Consider the following 14135-nt stretch of genomic DNA (forward strand, 5'->3'; position numbering starts at 1 on the left):
GGGAGGTGATTCCTTCAAAGCTCACTCCTGGGAGCTGAAAACTGGGCTTTTCGTTGGTCTGGGACAAAACTGGTTAGCAATAAATGTTTACCAAATGAATGAATGGTGGCGGCCTGCTTTTTCTTCAATCTTTTGTTTAATGATCCTATCATTCTAAGCTTCTGTAAAGGCCTACGGTCCCCGAATCTTGCCTGTGCCAGGACGGTGTGGATGTAAGGTGTCTGGAAGGGGAAGCAGCTGTAAAGAATAAGGGAAGCCAGCGAACCCCGTGTGTTGGGGTGGAGGTCCTTGGAGTCAGAAGCGCCACCAACAAAGAGCCAGACGTCGGCGAACCCACCCGGGGGAGCCCCAAAGCCCCAGATCCGCCGCCAGGACGTCTCCCCCGGGAGAGGCACGGCACACTCCGCGCGCGCGTCCCGGGTCCGGTGCCCCCAGCCCGGCACCCGGGCGCTCGCTCCGGGCTCCCGCCCTCCCCCTCCCGGGGCGGTGCCGGTAACACGCGGCGCCTCCGCCGGTCACGTGGCGGCGCTGCCGCTTCCCGATCGCGCCCTCTCCGCGCCGTGGACGCGGCGGCGGTCGCGCTCCCGCCCGAGCTCCGGGGAGACGGACACCGAGAGGTTCCGCCGGTCCTCGTTCGCCGCGGCGCCCCGGCCCTGCGCCCGCAGCATGCCCGCCGCGGAGCCCAGCGCCGCCCTCCTCCCGGAGCTCGCGGAGGCGACGACGCTGCCGGCCGCGGGGCCGCGGCTGCGAGGGTAGCGGGGCCGGAGACGGGCAGCCAGGCGCCGCGAGGCGGGCGGAGCCGGAGGAGCAGCAGGCGGAGGAGGCAGGCATCCTCCGCGGCGCGGCGGCGGGCGGCGGCCCCGCCAGCCCCGGGGCGCCGCGCCCATGGCCCGGGAGGACGGAGAATGCGAGCTGCACCCCGCGCCGGCCGCAGCCCCCCTCTACGCCGCGTGCTGGGCGCCCCCCAGAGCTGCTCGCGTCGCCGACGCCCCCCAGCCGCGGGCGCCCGGCCGCCGGCTGCGCTAGGACCCGCGGCCCCACCGCCTCCCAGAGGTGGTGGCCCGGGAGCGGCGGGAGCGACAGGGCCCGGGAGCAGGCCGGCATGCCGCTGCGGGGCCCCGCGCCCGCGTGAGGGTGTCGGGCCCGGGTCCCGCCATGGCTGGGAAGGACTGTGGCAACCTGAAGACGGTGAGGCTGTGGCGGGACGCCGCCCTGCGCGCCAGGAAGCTGCGGAGCAACCTGCGCCAGCTCACCCTCAGCGTGGCCGGGGGCTGCCCGGGAGCCGGAGCCGATCAGCTAGAATCGCCCGACGCTCCCCAGCTCGTGCTGCCGGCCAACATCGGGGACATTGAGGTGCTGAACCTGGGGAACAACGGCCTGGAGGAGGTGCCCGACGGCTTGGGGTCGGCTCTGGGTAGCTTGCGCGTTCTGGTCCTGCGCAGGAACCGCTTCGTCCGGCTCCCCCCGGCCGTGGCGGAGCTGGGCCACCACCTCACCGAGCTGGACGTGAGCCACAACCGGCTGACCACCCTGGGCGCCGAGGTGGTGATCGCCCTCCGGGAGCTGCGCAAGCTCAACTTGAGCCACAACCAGCTGCCTGGCCTGCCCACCCAGCTGGGCGCCCTCGGCCACCTGGAGGAGCTGGATGTCAGCTTCAACCGGCTGGCGCACCTGCCGGATTCCTTCTCCTGCCTCCACCGCCTGCGCACCCTCGACGTGGACCACAATCAGCTCACGGCCTTCCCCCCGCAGCTGCTGCAGCTGGCCGCCCTGGAGGAGCTGGACGTGTCCAGCAACCGGATGCGAGGCCTACCTGAGGATATCAGTAACCTGCGTGGCCTGAAGATCCTCTGGCTGAGCGGAGCCGAGCTTGGCACCCTGCCCAGCGGCTTCTGCGAGCTGGCCAGTTTGGAGAGCCTCATGTTAGACAACAACGGCTTGCAGGCCCTGCCAGCCCAGTTCAGCCGCCTGCAAAGACTCAAAATGCTCAACCTCTCCTCCAACCTCTTTGAAGAGTTCCCTGCCGCGCTGCTGCCCCTGGCCGGACTGGAGGAGCTCTACCTTAGCCGCAACCAGCTCACCTCAGTGCCATCCCTTATCTCCGGGTTGAGCCGGCTTCTCACCTTGTGGCTGGATAATAACCGCATCCGTTACCTGCCGGACTCCATCGTGGAGCTGACCGGCTTGGAGGAGCTGGTGTTGCAAGGAAACCAGATCGCTGTGCTGCCCGATAACTTTGGTCAGCTCTCCCGAGTGGGTTTGTGGAAGATTAAGGACAACCCACTGATCCAGCCCCCCTACGAGGTCTGCATGAAGGGGATCCCCTACATTGCGGCCTACCAGAAGGAGCTGGCTCATTCCCAGCCAGCCGTGCAGCCTCGCCTCAAGCTGCTCCTGATGGGCCAGAAGGCTGCGGGAAAGACCTTGCTCCATCACTGCCTCACGGAGGAGAGAACGGAGGGCAGCCCAGGAGCAGGGGACAAGGAGAAGGCCTACGCACCTTCTCCTCCCGCTGGGAACAAGGGCATCGAGGTGACCAGCTGGACGGCGGATGCGTCCCGCGGCCTGCGGTTCATCGTGTATGACTTGGCCGGGGATGAGAGCTATGAGGTGATCCAGCCTTTCTTCCTTTCCCCGGGGGCTCTGAACGTGCTGGTGGTCAATCTGGCCACCTATGAGCCTCGCCGCTTTCCCACCACCGTGGGCTCCTTCTTGCATCGGGTGGGGGCCAGGGTGCCCCATGCCGTGGTGTGCATCGTGGGCACGCACGCCGACCTGTGCGGAGAGCGGGAGCTGGAGGAGAAGTGTTTGGATATCCACCGGCAGATCGCCCTGCAGGAGAAGCATAACGCCGAAGGCCTGAGTCGCCTGGCCCAGGTGGTGGACGAGGCCCTGGCCCGGGACTTCGAGCTGCGCTCGGCCAGCCCGCACGCGGCCTACTACGGGGTTTCGGACAAGAACCTGAGGCGGCGGAAGGCCCATTTTCAATACTTGCTCAACCACCGGCTGCAGATCCTCTCTCCAGTGCTGCCCGTTAGCTGCAGGGACCCCGCGCAACTGCAGCGGCTGCGGGACAAGCTGCTGTCGGTGGCTGAGCACCGGGAAATCTTCCCCAACTTACACCGAGTCCTGCCTCGCTCCTGGCAGGTGCTGGAGGAGCTACATTTCCAGCCCCCGCAGGCTCAGCGCCTTTGGCTGAGCTGGTGGGACTCGGCGCGCCTGGGACTGCAGGCAGGGCTGACCGAGGACCGGCTGCAGAGCGCCCTGTCCTACTTGCATGAGAGCGGCAAGCTGCTCTACTTCGAGGACAGCCCTGCTCTCAAAGAGCACGTCTTCCACAACCTCACCCGCCTCATCGACATCCTCAACGTCTTCTTCCAGAGGGATGCTTCCTTGTTGCTGCACAAACTGCTCCTGGGGACCAGCGGAGAGGGCGAAGGGGATGGAGAAAGCTCTCCTGTCATGACTCTATCCACCGTGAGCCAGGACCTGCTCCGGGCCACCCAACTCCATCACTATGTGGAAGGCTTTCTGTTGCATGGGCTCCTCCCAGCCCATGTCATTCGGTTGCTGCTTAAGCCTCATGTCCAGGCCCAACAGGACTTGCAGCTGCTACTGGGGCTGCTGGAGAAGATGGGACTCTGTTATTGCCTCAATAAACAGAAGGGCAAGCCTTTGAATGGATCCACGGCTTGGTACAAATTCCCCTGCTATGTGCAGAATGAAGTACCTCACGCAGAGGCCTGGATTAACGGAACCAACCTAGCTGGGCAGTCTTTTGTAGCCGAGCAATTGCAGATTGAATATAGCTTTCCCTTCACGTTTCCACCTGGCTTGTTTGCACGCTACAGTGTCCAGATCAACAGCCATGTGGTACACAGGTTCGATGGAAAGTTCCAGATCTTTGCATACAGAGGGAAAGTTCCTGTGGTAGTGAGTTACAGACCTGCCAAGGGGGTCCTGCAGCCAGACACCCTCTCGATTGCCAGCCATGCTTCCTTACCAAATATATGGACCGCATGGCAAGCCATCACCCCTTTGGTGGAGGAACTGAATGTCCTACTTCAGGAATGGCCTGGACTGCACTACACCGTGCACATTCTTTGTTCTAAGTGCCTTAAGAGAGGGTCACCCAATCCACATGCTTTCCCAGGTAAGTGCAGGGAGTTGCTTGGCTCTGCTGTGGTCTGTTCTGCTGTTTCAAGTTGCTTTTCTTTTTTGAGACGTTTATTCCTCATTTGGGGAAAAAAAAAGTTTACTTCACAGCTTCCCCAGGAAAGCTTTTCTAGCTAAATATAGGGAGGTTTGGCGACAAGCCAATGGCAAGCAGTACCTAAACAATATGAAATGCATGCTACCCATGTGTCATCTTCTCCTCACTGGAAGAGTTAGACTTCCAAAACCATGACATTTTCAGTCTTTTCTCTCTTCCCAATTCTGCCTCATTTTTTTGCAAGAAAATTTCAGGTGGTTAAACAGAAGCTGGGATGTGTGTGACATTTGTGACATTAGTCACTTGCCGAGCCTTGGTTTTTGTCTGTGTTAGCTTTGTCTATAGAAAGGAGTCCTACTTGTAAGTGTCTTTGGTCATATTGTTTTGTTTAAACGTAGGTTGTAATCATCAAGTGGGTTGTGGCTTTGTTTTCCTAAGAAATTCCAGAGAAGAATGTTGGGTAATTGAAGATGAGTGATGGATGAATAAAGACAGACATTTCAGACCAATGCATGACTAAATCCTGAGATTTTTGTTTGAGCCAGCAGCTCCAGGGCACCAGAGAGAGAGAGAGACGACTGAAGTCTCAGAGGGGAGTCTCCTGGAGTATTTCCTGGCAATTTTAAGCTTTAGCTTAAGATTTATTTCTTGGGAAATGTTAAGAGATGAGGCTTTCTGGTAGTGGTTTATAAAAGTCTGACTCTTGTCAGACACTGACAAGAACCTCCTAGTGAATGTTTTCCAACAGATTTTTTTTCTTCCTCTTTTGGCAGGTGGGAGAATTCCATGACTAGTTATCTGAGACATTTCTAACATCTTTAAGGACTTTCCTTTTTTTTTTTTGAGCCATTTTAAGTGTGCAGCAAAACTGAACACAAAGTATGAGGATATTTTTCTTGCTCTCATACATGCATGATCTTTCTCATTAGTAGCACCTTGCACCAAAGAGGTACATTTGTTCTAATGTATTAACATGGTGTTATCATCCAGAATTTGTCATTTTCATTGAGTTCATTGTGTGTTGTATATTCTGTGTTTAGAAAAGAAAATAATGGTATTTATCACTGTAGCATCATACATGGTATGACACTAATATACTGTCCTAATTCTTCATACCCCACTAATTTTTTCCCCTTTCCCCAACCCTAGAAACTACTGATCTTTTTAATGTCTCCATAGGTTTTTTTTTTTTTTTCCTGGGATTTTGAGGGGCTTTGTTCATGAGTCTCAAACAGGACTCAGACATCTGGGAATTGTCTGTTTACACATCCTTTGTAATTCTTTAAATAGCTGATATTTGTAATAATATTACAAAAAATCCTATGTACAAGCCTGACAGCAACAGTCTTTCACCTCCATCCCCCAGAGTACGAAGGAGTGATGAAATGAAAGACTGAATGCTATTCTGATCTTTGTTCTGGCTGCACCTCCTGTAGTAGGAGAGAGGTCTAGATACCAATATTTCCAAAGGTAGCCTCTTTCCACTGTCCTAGATCTTCAGATTGAAAAGAAGACACCATATTCAGTTACCAGTCAACTGAGCCATCCTTTCTGTGTGATTACTGGGTATCTTGTCACAGTCTGTGACTTGGTAGACTCTAGTTTATCTTATATTGGCCACTGTATTTTTCTTCATGAAAAGTAAAATACCTTTTTGGGTTACTAAGCTGTATAAAGTGTTTGCATGAATGAAGTGTTCGCATAAAGGTAATTTGTTGAGGGAGCTCCCTAAAATCAGCTCTTAATTCAGAGAGGATGCAATAGTAATGTCATTAACAAAGGAAAGTGCATAGGTTGTTGAACAAGGGAAGATTTGTGCATAGAAATTACAAAATCTTTGAGAAGTAAACAATGGGCTTGGAATTTTTTTTCCTTTAACTTCATTTGTCTTTAAAAAAAAAAAATTGAACTCAGGGCCTAAGTATTGTCCTTGGCCTTTTTTTCTCAAGTCTAGTGTTCTGCCACTTGAGCCACAGCACCACTTCTGTCTTTTCTATGTATGTGAAATTGAATCCTGGTCTTCATGTATGCTAGGCACACACTCTACCACTAGGCCAAACTCCCGGCCCTTTAAAAAAAAAAAAATTAGCAGTCATTCCACAAATAAACTTGATGTGAGATGCAGAAACAACTCCATTGTTTCGTTATTGTTTTTCCTATTTGCCATTTGTTTTTAGTTAATTAAGTATTTTGGTGCCAGTTACTGAGGCTTGAACTCGGGTCCTAGGCCTTGTGCCTTCTTAGCTTTTCCACTCAAGGTTGGTGTTCTACCTCTTGACACACAGCTTCAGTTCTTGCCTTTTGGTGGTTAATTAGAAAAAAGAGTCTTATAGGCTGTCTTCTGTGGATTGGCTTTTAATAGTGATCTACAGATCTATGCTTCCTGAGTAGCTAAGACCACAGATGCTGAATGCCAGCCTCCTGGTCCTATTTACCTTTTTAATGAGGAATGTGAAAAAAAAAAAAAAGATGTTGAAAAGCTGTGGAAACTTCTGTGTTAAATAGAAATGAACCATTAGTTTAAAAATATAGACTGAATATATGTTACTCCTCCTCCCCCCCCCCCACACACTTTTTCTTTTGTGGGTCATGGAGATTGAACTCAGCCTGGGTGCTGTCCCTGAGCTCTTCAGCTCAAGGCTACTGCCTTACCCTTGAGTCAAGCTTCACTTCCCGTTTTCTAGAAGTCAATTGGAGATAAGAGTCTCAGGTCCTTTTGTGCCTTTATTGGCTTTGAACCTTGATCCTCAGTTCTCAGCCTCCTGAGTAGCTAGGATTACAGGTGTGAGCCACTGCGCCCAGCTATATTACCTTTTTTATTTGTTTAAGATTGTGGATTTTTTCCCCCAAAGTTGCATAGGATTCAGAATTGTTCATGTTTCCAAACATTATGAAGATAGGGAAAACATAATGTGTGATACCATCATTTGTAGTAATTTTGTTTGTAAATTTGTAGTAATTGTTACAGTTCTCAAGATTTGGTAAAAGCTAAAATGATAAAAGCTTGAAGATAACATGGGAACAATAATCACACTGAATGTGCAGTTCCTTAGACATCCATTACCAAATCCTTAGATAATTGAAAACATACTTTAATTCAAAAGAAAATTTCAATCCACGGATTCCCCCTCCCACACTTTTTTTTTGTGTGCCAGTTCTGGGTCTTGTACTCAAGGCCTGAGCACTGTCCTTGGGTTTTATCAAGGCTAGGTTATTCTGCAGGTTATTTTGGAAATAGAATCTGCCTAGCTTTTCTGTTCATGCTGACTTGGACCCTCCATCTTCCAGATCTTAGACTCCTGAGTAATTAAGACTATAGGTATGAGTCAGTGGTGTGACAACACATTTCTTACTATGAAATATATTTTGTGTTCTTAGTCTATCTTCCCAACATGACATTTAAACAAAAACTGAAGTCCAACTCCTGAGGTTAGAGGAAGACTTGGTGACTAGAACTTAGTGCTTTGAGATTTCATTTCAAAAACCAAAGGACAGCTGTGTGTTTTTAAATTGGAGGAGCCTGCCTTGGTGAGTCTAACTTGGAAAGGGCATTTTGAAGCATAATGACAAAGCGACTCAAATTTGAAGGCCATATTAATTGTAAGATTATTTCTTTTGTTCAATTTATAATATAAATGTCTTCCTATATTTTCCATCTAGTGCCTTTAGCCTCTTTGGTGTCTTGCACCTGGTGTGGACCTGTCTGAGAATAACAAAGGTATTTTGTTGGATGTCACAATATCTCTTTGAATAGATTCTTCACTTCCTCTAAGCAGGCAGTCATGCCTGAGGCTTTGTAGTTTCTGGAAGTCTCTAAGATGTTTTCTGCGTGAGTGCCTACCTTCATGAGGGGTTTCTTTTCCACACTGTTACTCTCATACAGTGTCAGAGGTTCAGGTAGCTCTGTGAGGATAATGTTGTCTGGTCCTGTTCCTCTTCTGCGGTTGCCTTCTATGCCTGAGTTGCTGGTCTTGTTCTTCAATGGAGCCTTCATTCTGACTATTGGAGCACAGCATAATCTTTGCCTTATTATATCCCCATATTACTGGAAGCTGAGTGTGACCTACTTATTTGAATTGAATCAGTCATTGTTTTTAATTTCCCAAAGGTGATTCAATATCTTTTTAGTTTAGCTTTATTAATATTGATTCCCCTTGGCTTTTATTTCTATAAACAGATCTCTTTGAACTCCTCTGTAGTTTGTTTTATATAAAAATTAAAACCTTTATCATGCAGTGGAGGAAACAAATCCTGCATTCAATAGAATTTAAAGACTGGGAAGGCCCTGTAAGTATTCATAGTATCTTAAGTACTAGGTGATGTCTCTTTAGACTCTGAATGTTCTCAAATATAGACCTGAGTTCATCCCTGAATGGTTTAGAGCTTCCTAAGAAAGTTTTTGTTTTTTGTTTTTTTTAAATTTGGTAACACCTTTTTTTTTGCCAGTCCTGGGCTTGAGCTCAGGACCTGGGCATTGTCCTTGGACTTTCTCAAGGCTAGAGCTCTACCACTTGAACCTCAGCACCACTTCTGCTTTTTTTCTATGTATGTGGTACTGAGGAATTGAACCCGGGTCTTCGTGCACACTAGGCAAGCACTCTACCACTAGGCCAAACTCCCGGCCCAACACCTTTTTTTTTTTTTTTTTTTGGTCATAGTTTGTCTGGTACCCTCACTTCCAAGTGGGAACTCCTGCCGATTTTAATTCTGACTCATTTGCTTCATTTTTACACAGAAGCCATTGATAGGGTACACTTGACATGGTTATTTGATACATGGTAAGAGAAAGGTTTGGGAAACCATTATCTTCCACTATATCTGGGAAGAAGTGAGGGGCTTCAGCGCCTTATTTGGAGAAAGACTGGTAGAAAAGTGGAGATTTCACACTGTCTCCATCTTTTCTTAGCTTCCTGGGTCCAACCATCTATATATTAGTGTGATTTGAATTTTGCTTTTTGCAAATGTTAGGCAAGTGGTAGTTTTGTCTTTGCCTTTTTTGTCTTCTACAGCCAGGTGTTCCTGTGCACTGGGGTGGAGCTTCTTTTGTGTTTTCAGTCTTTGGAAATATACTAGGTAGGATGTGCCTGGAACAAGCCCCACCAGGTCTCAGGTCTCCTGGGCTCAGCTTTGCAATTGCAAAACTGGTTTCTGGGTAGTGTGACTTTACTTTCCTCCAGGGCTGGCAACCTTTACTTGAGGCAAAGAGACTGAGTCCACTTTTACCTGGTTCTCAGGGGCTGCTGTAGGACGAATAAAGCTGACACCATTTTGGCTCCACTGTGATTAACCGGCATCTCAGACAACCTGAGAAATCCACACATCCTTGTATGTAAAGGCATGGTGGTTCTACCTGACAGTCATCCACTCTGTTCTGTGTTCTGATGCTCTGTGGGTTGGCAGAGCACTCTGAGCAGCACCTGGCACAGGTATTTTGCACATGGGTATTTTGAAAGGCCTCAAGAAATTCTATTGTTTCTTAATTCCTGGAAAGTAGTACCAGGGCCTCATACTTGCTAGGCAAAAGCTCTACTTCTTGAGCCACAACCTCAGCTCTTTCTGGCTTGAGAATCTAGTGCCAACTTTGGATCTTCACACTTTCTTTTCCTGAGTAGGTGGGATTAAATGCATAGACCACCACTCCTAGCTGGTATAATTTAGCAAAACAAGGTAGGATTTTCTTTGATTTTTTTTTAAACTTGTTTCTGAATGCAAACAGGCTGAACATCAATTTTTAAAACATCTACATATCAAATAGTACATCCTTTCTCCAGGATTTTGGGTGTCTTCATCTTCTGAGTCTTACAGACATGCAAGGGTGTGGACAAAAGGCACGTTTAGTAGGACATCAAGATGGATTGAGTGTTGAGTTGAGCTGGTTGCTGAAAGCTTCTGTTCCCCAAACATAATACTCATTCTCCTAAGGAAATTGATCACCCTTCCTCCCAAAGCCAACTGTTGTATAGTTCTTTCTTTCTGACCCAGACCCATAACACTGATCTCTCTGAAAGGGAGAGGATGGATGAGGAGGAACATGAAGATGTGGCTGGCAAAGGTGGCATGTGGGCAAGAAGGAAAATGTGGATTGTACCAGTGGTGGTACCTTTCTCTAGCTTTCTAGATGCTACTACGTGAGTTCTGTGAACTAGAAGAAGCTCATGGAACTCCACAGAACATTATGCCAAAGGGTTTCATGGAGAAAAGTGCTGGCTGCAGATACAATCACAATTCCACGTTCACTAACACCATGGTTGCGGCGTGGCTAATAATTCCCAGACGTTACTGCCGGCAGGGCTGATTTACTTGTGGAGATGGAAAAAAAAGAACATTTTGTTGAGTTATTTTTATTTTTTTGGCACTACGGCTGAAAATCCTAGGGCTTGGTTTCTTAAAGAGTAAATTAATGAAAAGCATCCGCCACATTTCTTCCTTCCTTTGCAGTGCATTTGCAGAATGGAAAGAAGGCATAAGGTATGGGCTTATGGGGTGGGGGATTTTGGGGGAGCCTGGATAGGGTAGGTCCGAGGTGTAGATGGGTGATAGATTAGCAGAGCACTGTGAACCTAAAGGCTGCTTCCTATTGGCCTAGGAATGCTTCTCTCCTCTTGATCCATCCTTCTGGGTAGTCAGTTGGTTCCAGCTATTTCCTTCCTGTGCCCAGATCTGTGCATAAGGGCACTGGGAGAAGGGCATGGAGGCTGTGCTACAGGGGATGCTGTTTTGTGAATGCCATTCTGCTTTTGGCTGAATCTGCTTAATATGTTTAGTGCTCGATACCTCTGCTCTTCATCTTGCTCTGATTTTGTACTGGGGCTGGTACTCTGGGCACTATCCCTTTGTTTGTTTGTTTGTTTGTTTTTTACACTTAGGGTTGTCCCTTGGTCTTTCATTCATGGCTGGCACTTAAGCCATACTTTCACTCTGGCTTTTGGCTGGTTCTCTATTACTTGAGCCACTCCTCAGTCAGCATTTCCATGGTTATTTTGTAAATTTTTTTTGTTATTCATGGTTTTTGACCTCTGGACCTGGGCATTGTCCCTGAGCTCTTCAGCTCAAGGATAGCACTCCACCACTTTGAGCCACAGTGCCAAACTTTGATGGTTATTTTGAAGCCTTTTCTGCATTGGTTGGCTTCAAAACTTATTTAGCCTCCCTGAGTCACTAGGACTGAGCCATAAGTACCCAGTTCATGAATCACCCCCCTTCTTTTTTTTGCCAGTCCTGGGGCTTGAACTCAGGGCTGAGCACTATCCTTACTCAAGGCTGAGCTCTACCACTTAAGCCACAGCATCATTTCTGTTTTTTTCTCTGTATGTGGTACCGAGGGAATCAAACCCAGGTCTTCACGCATGCTAGGCAAGCACTCTACCACTAGGCCAAACTCCCAGCCCTGCTGTTGGTTTGTTTTTAGATGAAGTCTTATTCTTTTGCCCAATAGGCCTGAGACCCAATATTCCCACCTCTACTTCCGAGTAGCTGGGATTACAGGTATTAGTGATATACTTGGTCTTATCTTTCCTTCTTTTTTTTCTTTCTCCATTTTTTTCTCCCTCTTTGCTCCTTCCCTTTCTCCTCTCTCTCTTTTTCTCTCCCTTTCTTCCCTCCTTCCCTTTTTGAAAGGAAGGAATTAAAAAAAAAGATGATGGAAAAGGAAAATGTAAAACAGGAAAACACTTCTCTTGGTACTGTTGTTGGACTTACCAACTTTATTACTGCTTTAATAAGATTTTTATTTTTCATGACATAGAGGTTATTTGTTGTATTTGTCATCCTACCAATCTTAAGGGTGTGTGTAGGTTGTGGCACCATGAGACTAGTTGACCGTATTGTTTCATCATGGTCTAGAGAATGACGTGAACTCATCCGGTCCTTGAAGCAACTCTATGGAATAGGTATTTCTACCTTCATTTCTATTTTCAGATGGAGAAGTTGAGGTTTGGAAGATAAATGAGAGAGCACTCTAGGATTTGTTTTCTTGGCTTTTTTTTTTTTTTTTTTTTTTGTCCACTGCTATTTCTTCCATCTCACATTAGGTTGGAGACAGCTTTGGGACATGTGGGAACACACTTCTACTCCTGTCCCCTTCCCCATCTTACTGCTAGAGGCGTAGAGGCGAAGCCTGCAGAGGCCTGCAGGGAGGTAGAGGTCTGTGAAGGTCAGGGCCAGCTGAGGGCCAGAGGTGAGGAGTGTGTTGCAAGGGATCTTGGAGAAGTTTGTGCAAAGCCATCTGTGGCTGAATGCTGAAGGACATTTCCAGGTGCCCCACATAGGAACAAGCACTTAGAATGGTATTTCAGCAGGGAGACACCAAGGGCTTAGTGGGCCTGGGGATGTCTATTCCTCAGAGCATTTAGGACTTGTAATAAGGTAGAGAGTTCTCTGTTTAAATCATTCATGGACTGCTATTCTTTGACTGGGACCACACTGGTCCTGAGCTGGAGTTTTGGGAGCACTGTCCTAGCAGGGCCTTTGCTCTTGGGCTGGTCTCTGTGGTCATTGGAAAAGATGTAGAGCTGGAAGAAGATAGTTTTCAGGGTCAAAATTAAGCCACTATGGGCTGACAGGAGGGACAGCTGTTCTGTAGATTTGCACCTAAGTGTGCCAATGGCTACCTTTTCCATTGGGGACAGAGAGGAAAGTGGAACGATGGTGGTGGTTCTTCTTCTTCATCTTTGTTTTCTTTTTGTTGTTGTTGTTTTTTCCTGTCAATCCTGGGGCTTGAACTTGAGGCCTGGGTGCTGTTCTTGAGCAAAGGGATCAAGGCTAGTGCTTTACCTCTTGGAATCACAGCACCACTTCTAGTTTTCTGGTGACTAATTGGAGATAAAATTTTTCTGCCCAGGCTGGCTTTGAACTGTGATGCTCAGATCTCAGCCTCCTGAGTAGCTAGGATTACAGGCATGTTCCTGCCAAATGATGGTTATTATAACAGCCATGTGGCTTCATAATCTCTAGGACCTGCGTGAATTTTCCTTGCTGTGAATCTTACCAGATGAGTTTAGATCTAACACAATTAGCATTTTCCTGCGGATTGTTTGTTCTGCTACCTTTCTTTCATGACATTGTAAAACTAACTGAAAATACCATTTTTAAAATTTAATTTACACTACTCATGTATCATATTTTCAGCATTTTATTTGTTTGGACATAACTTACTACTCTAAGGTGCTGGTTTCCTGGGTCTTTCATTCTTTAAGCAATTAAGTTTGTATTTCCTTGCCTCAGTTTACTGAAATATACTCAATTGCATTTAAATTGAAATATTAGAAAGTACAGGATGACTTTAAATTAACATTGGATATTGTCTATTTCTTTTGTATTTTTACTTAAATGGGTGTTTTTGTTTGCATTTGTGTGTCTGTGTGTGAGTATGTGTGCACGTGTGAACACCTTCTGGTGTGTGCCTGCTGGTACTGGGGCTTGAACTCAAGGCCTGCATGCTGTCATTTAGCTGGTTTTTCCTCAAAGCTGTTATTTACCACTAAAGCCACAGCTCCACTTTGAGCTTTTTGCTTTAACCAGAGATAACTTTGTGAACTTTCCTGCCTCTTCTGGCTTTGAACTGTGATCCTCACATGTTAGGCTCCTGAGGAGCTAGGATTACAGGTATGAGCCACCAGTGGCCAGCCTTGCAGAGTATTGTGAAGTGTGAAGCATTGTGTATGATATAGTGATTAGTTGTATGGGGCCTGGAGATGGATTGCTGAAAAGTCCAGCAGTGGGCACTTGTTTGTGTGGTTTGGGGAGTTATTACATTTGCTGTGGCATTTGCCTAGAGATGGAGTTGGTATAGCCTAAATACATGCTTGTCACAGACCGAAGCTTAGTAGCTGCTCAGCTTAGCTGCTTACCGTTTCTTCAGGAACTGTACAAGGAAATTTGATATACTTGTGAGAAAACTCTTCTTTTTTTTCATAGAAGAGAT

General features: G+C 47.8%; 1 protein-coding gene across 4 annotated transcripts in view; it reads left to right on the plus strand.

Annotated features, from left to right (window-relative positions):
- Positions 1-1146: 1146 nt before the first annotated feature.
- Mfhas1 (multifunctional ROCO family signaling regulator 1) overlaps positions 1147-14135 on the plus strand; it is an 88414-nt gene continuing 75425 nt past the window's right edge. For all 4 annotated transcript variants that reach the window (XM_090353977.1, XM_090353976.1, XM_090353978.1 and 1 more), the window contains exon 1: positions 1147-4153. In XM_090353977.1, the coding sequence (XP_090210103.1) occupies positions 1156-4153 (2998 nt within the window). In that variant the 5' untranslated portion in view covers positions 1147-1155. The remainder of the gene's footprint in view (positions 4154-14135) is intronic.

The sequence above is a fragment of the Megascapheus bottae genome, chromosome 20 (genome assembly GCF_031878675.1).
Source record: "Megascapheus bottae isolate mThoBot1 chromosome 20, mThoBot2.hap1, whole genome shotgun sequence".
Classification (NCBI taxonomy): domain Eukaryota; kingdom Metazoa; phylum Chordata; class Mammalia; order Rodentia; family Geomyidae; genus Megascapheus; species Megascapheus bottae.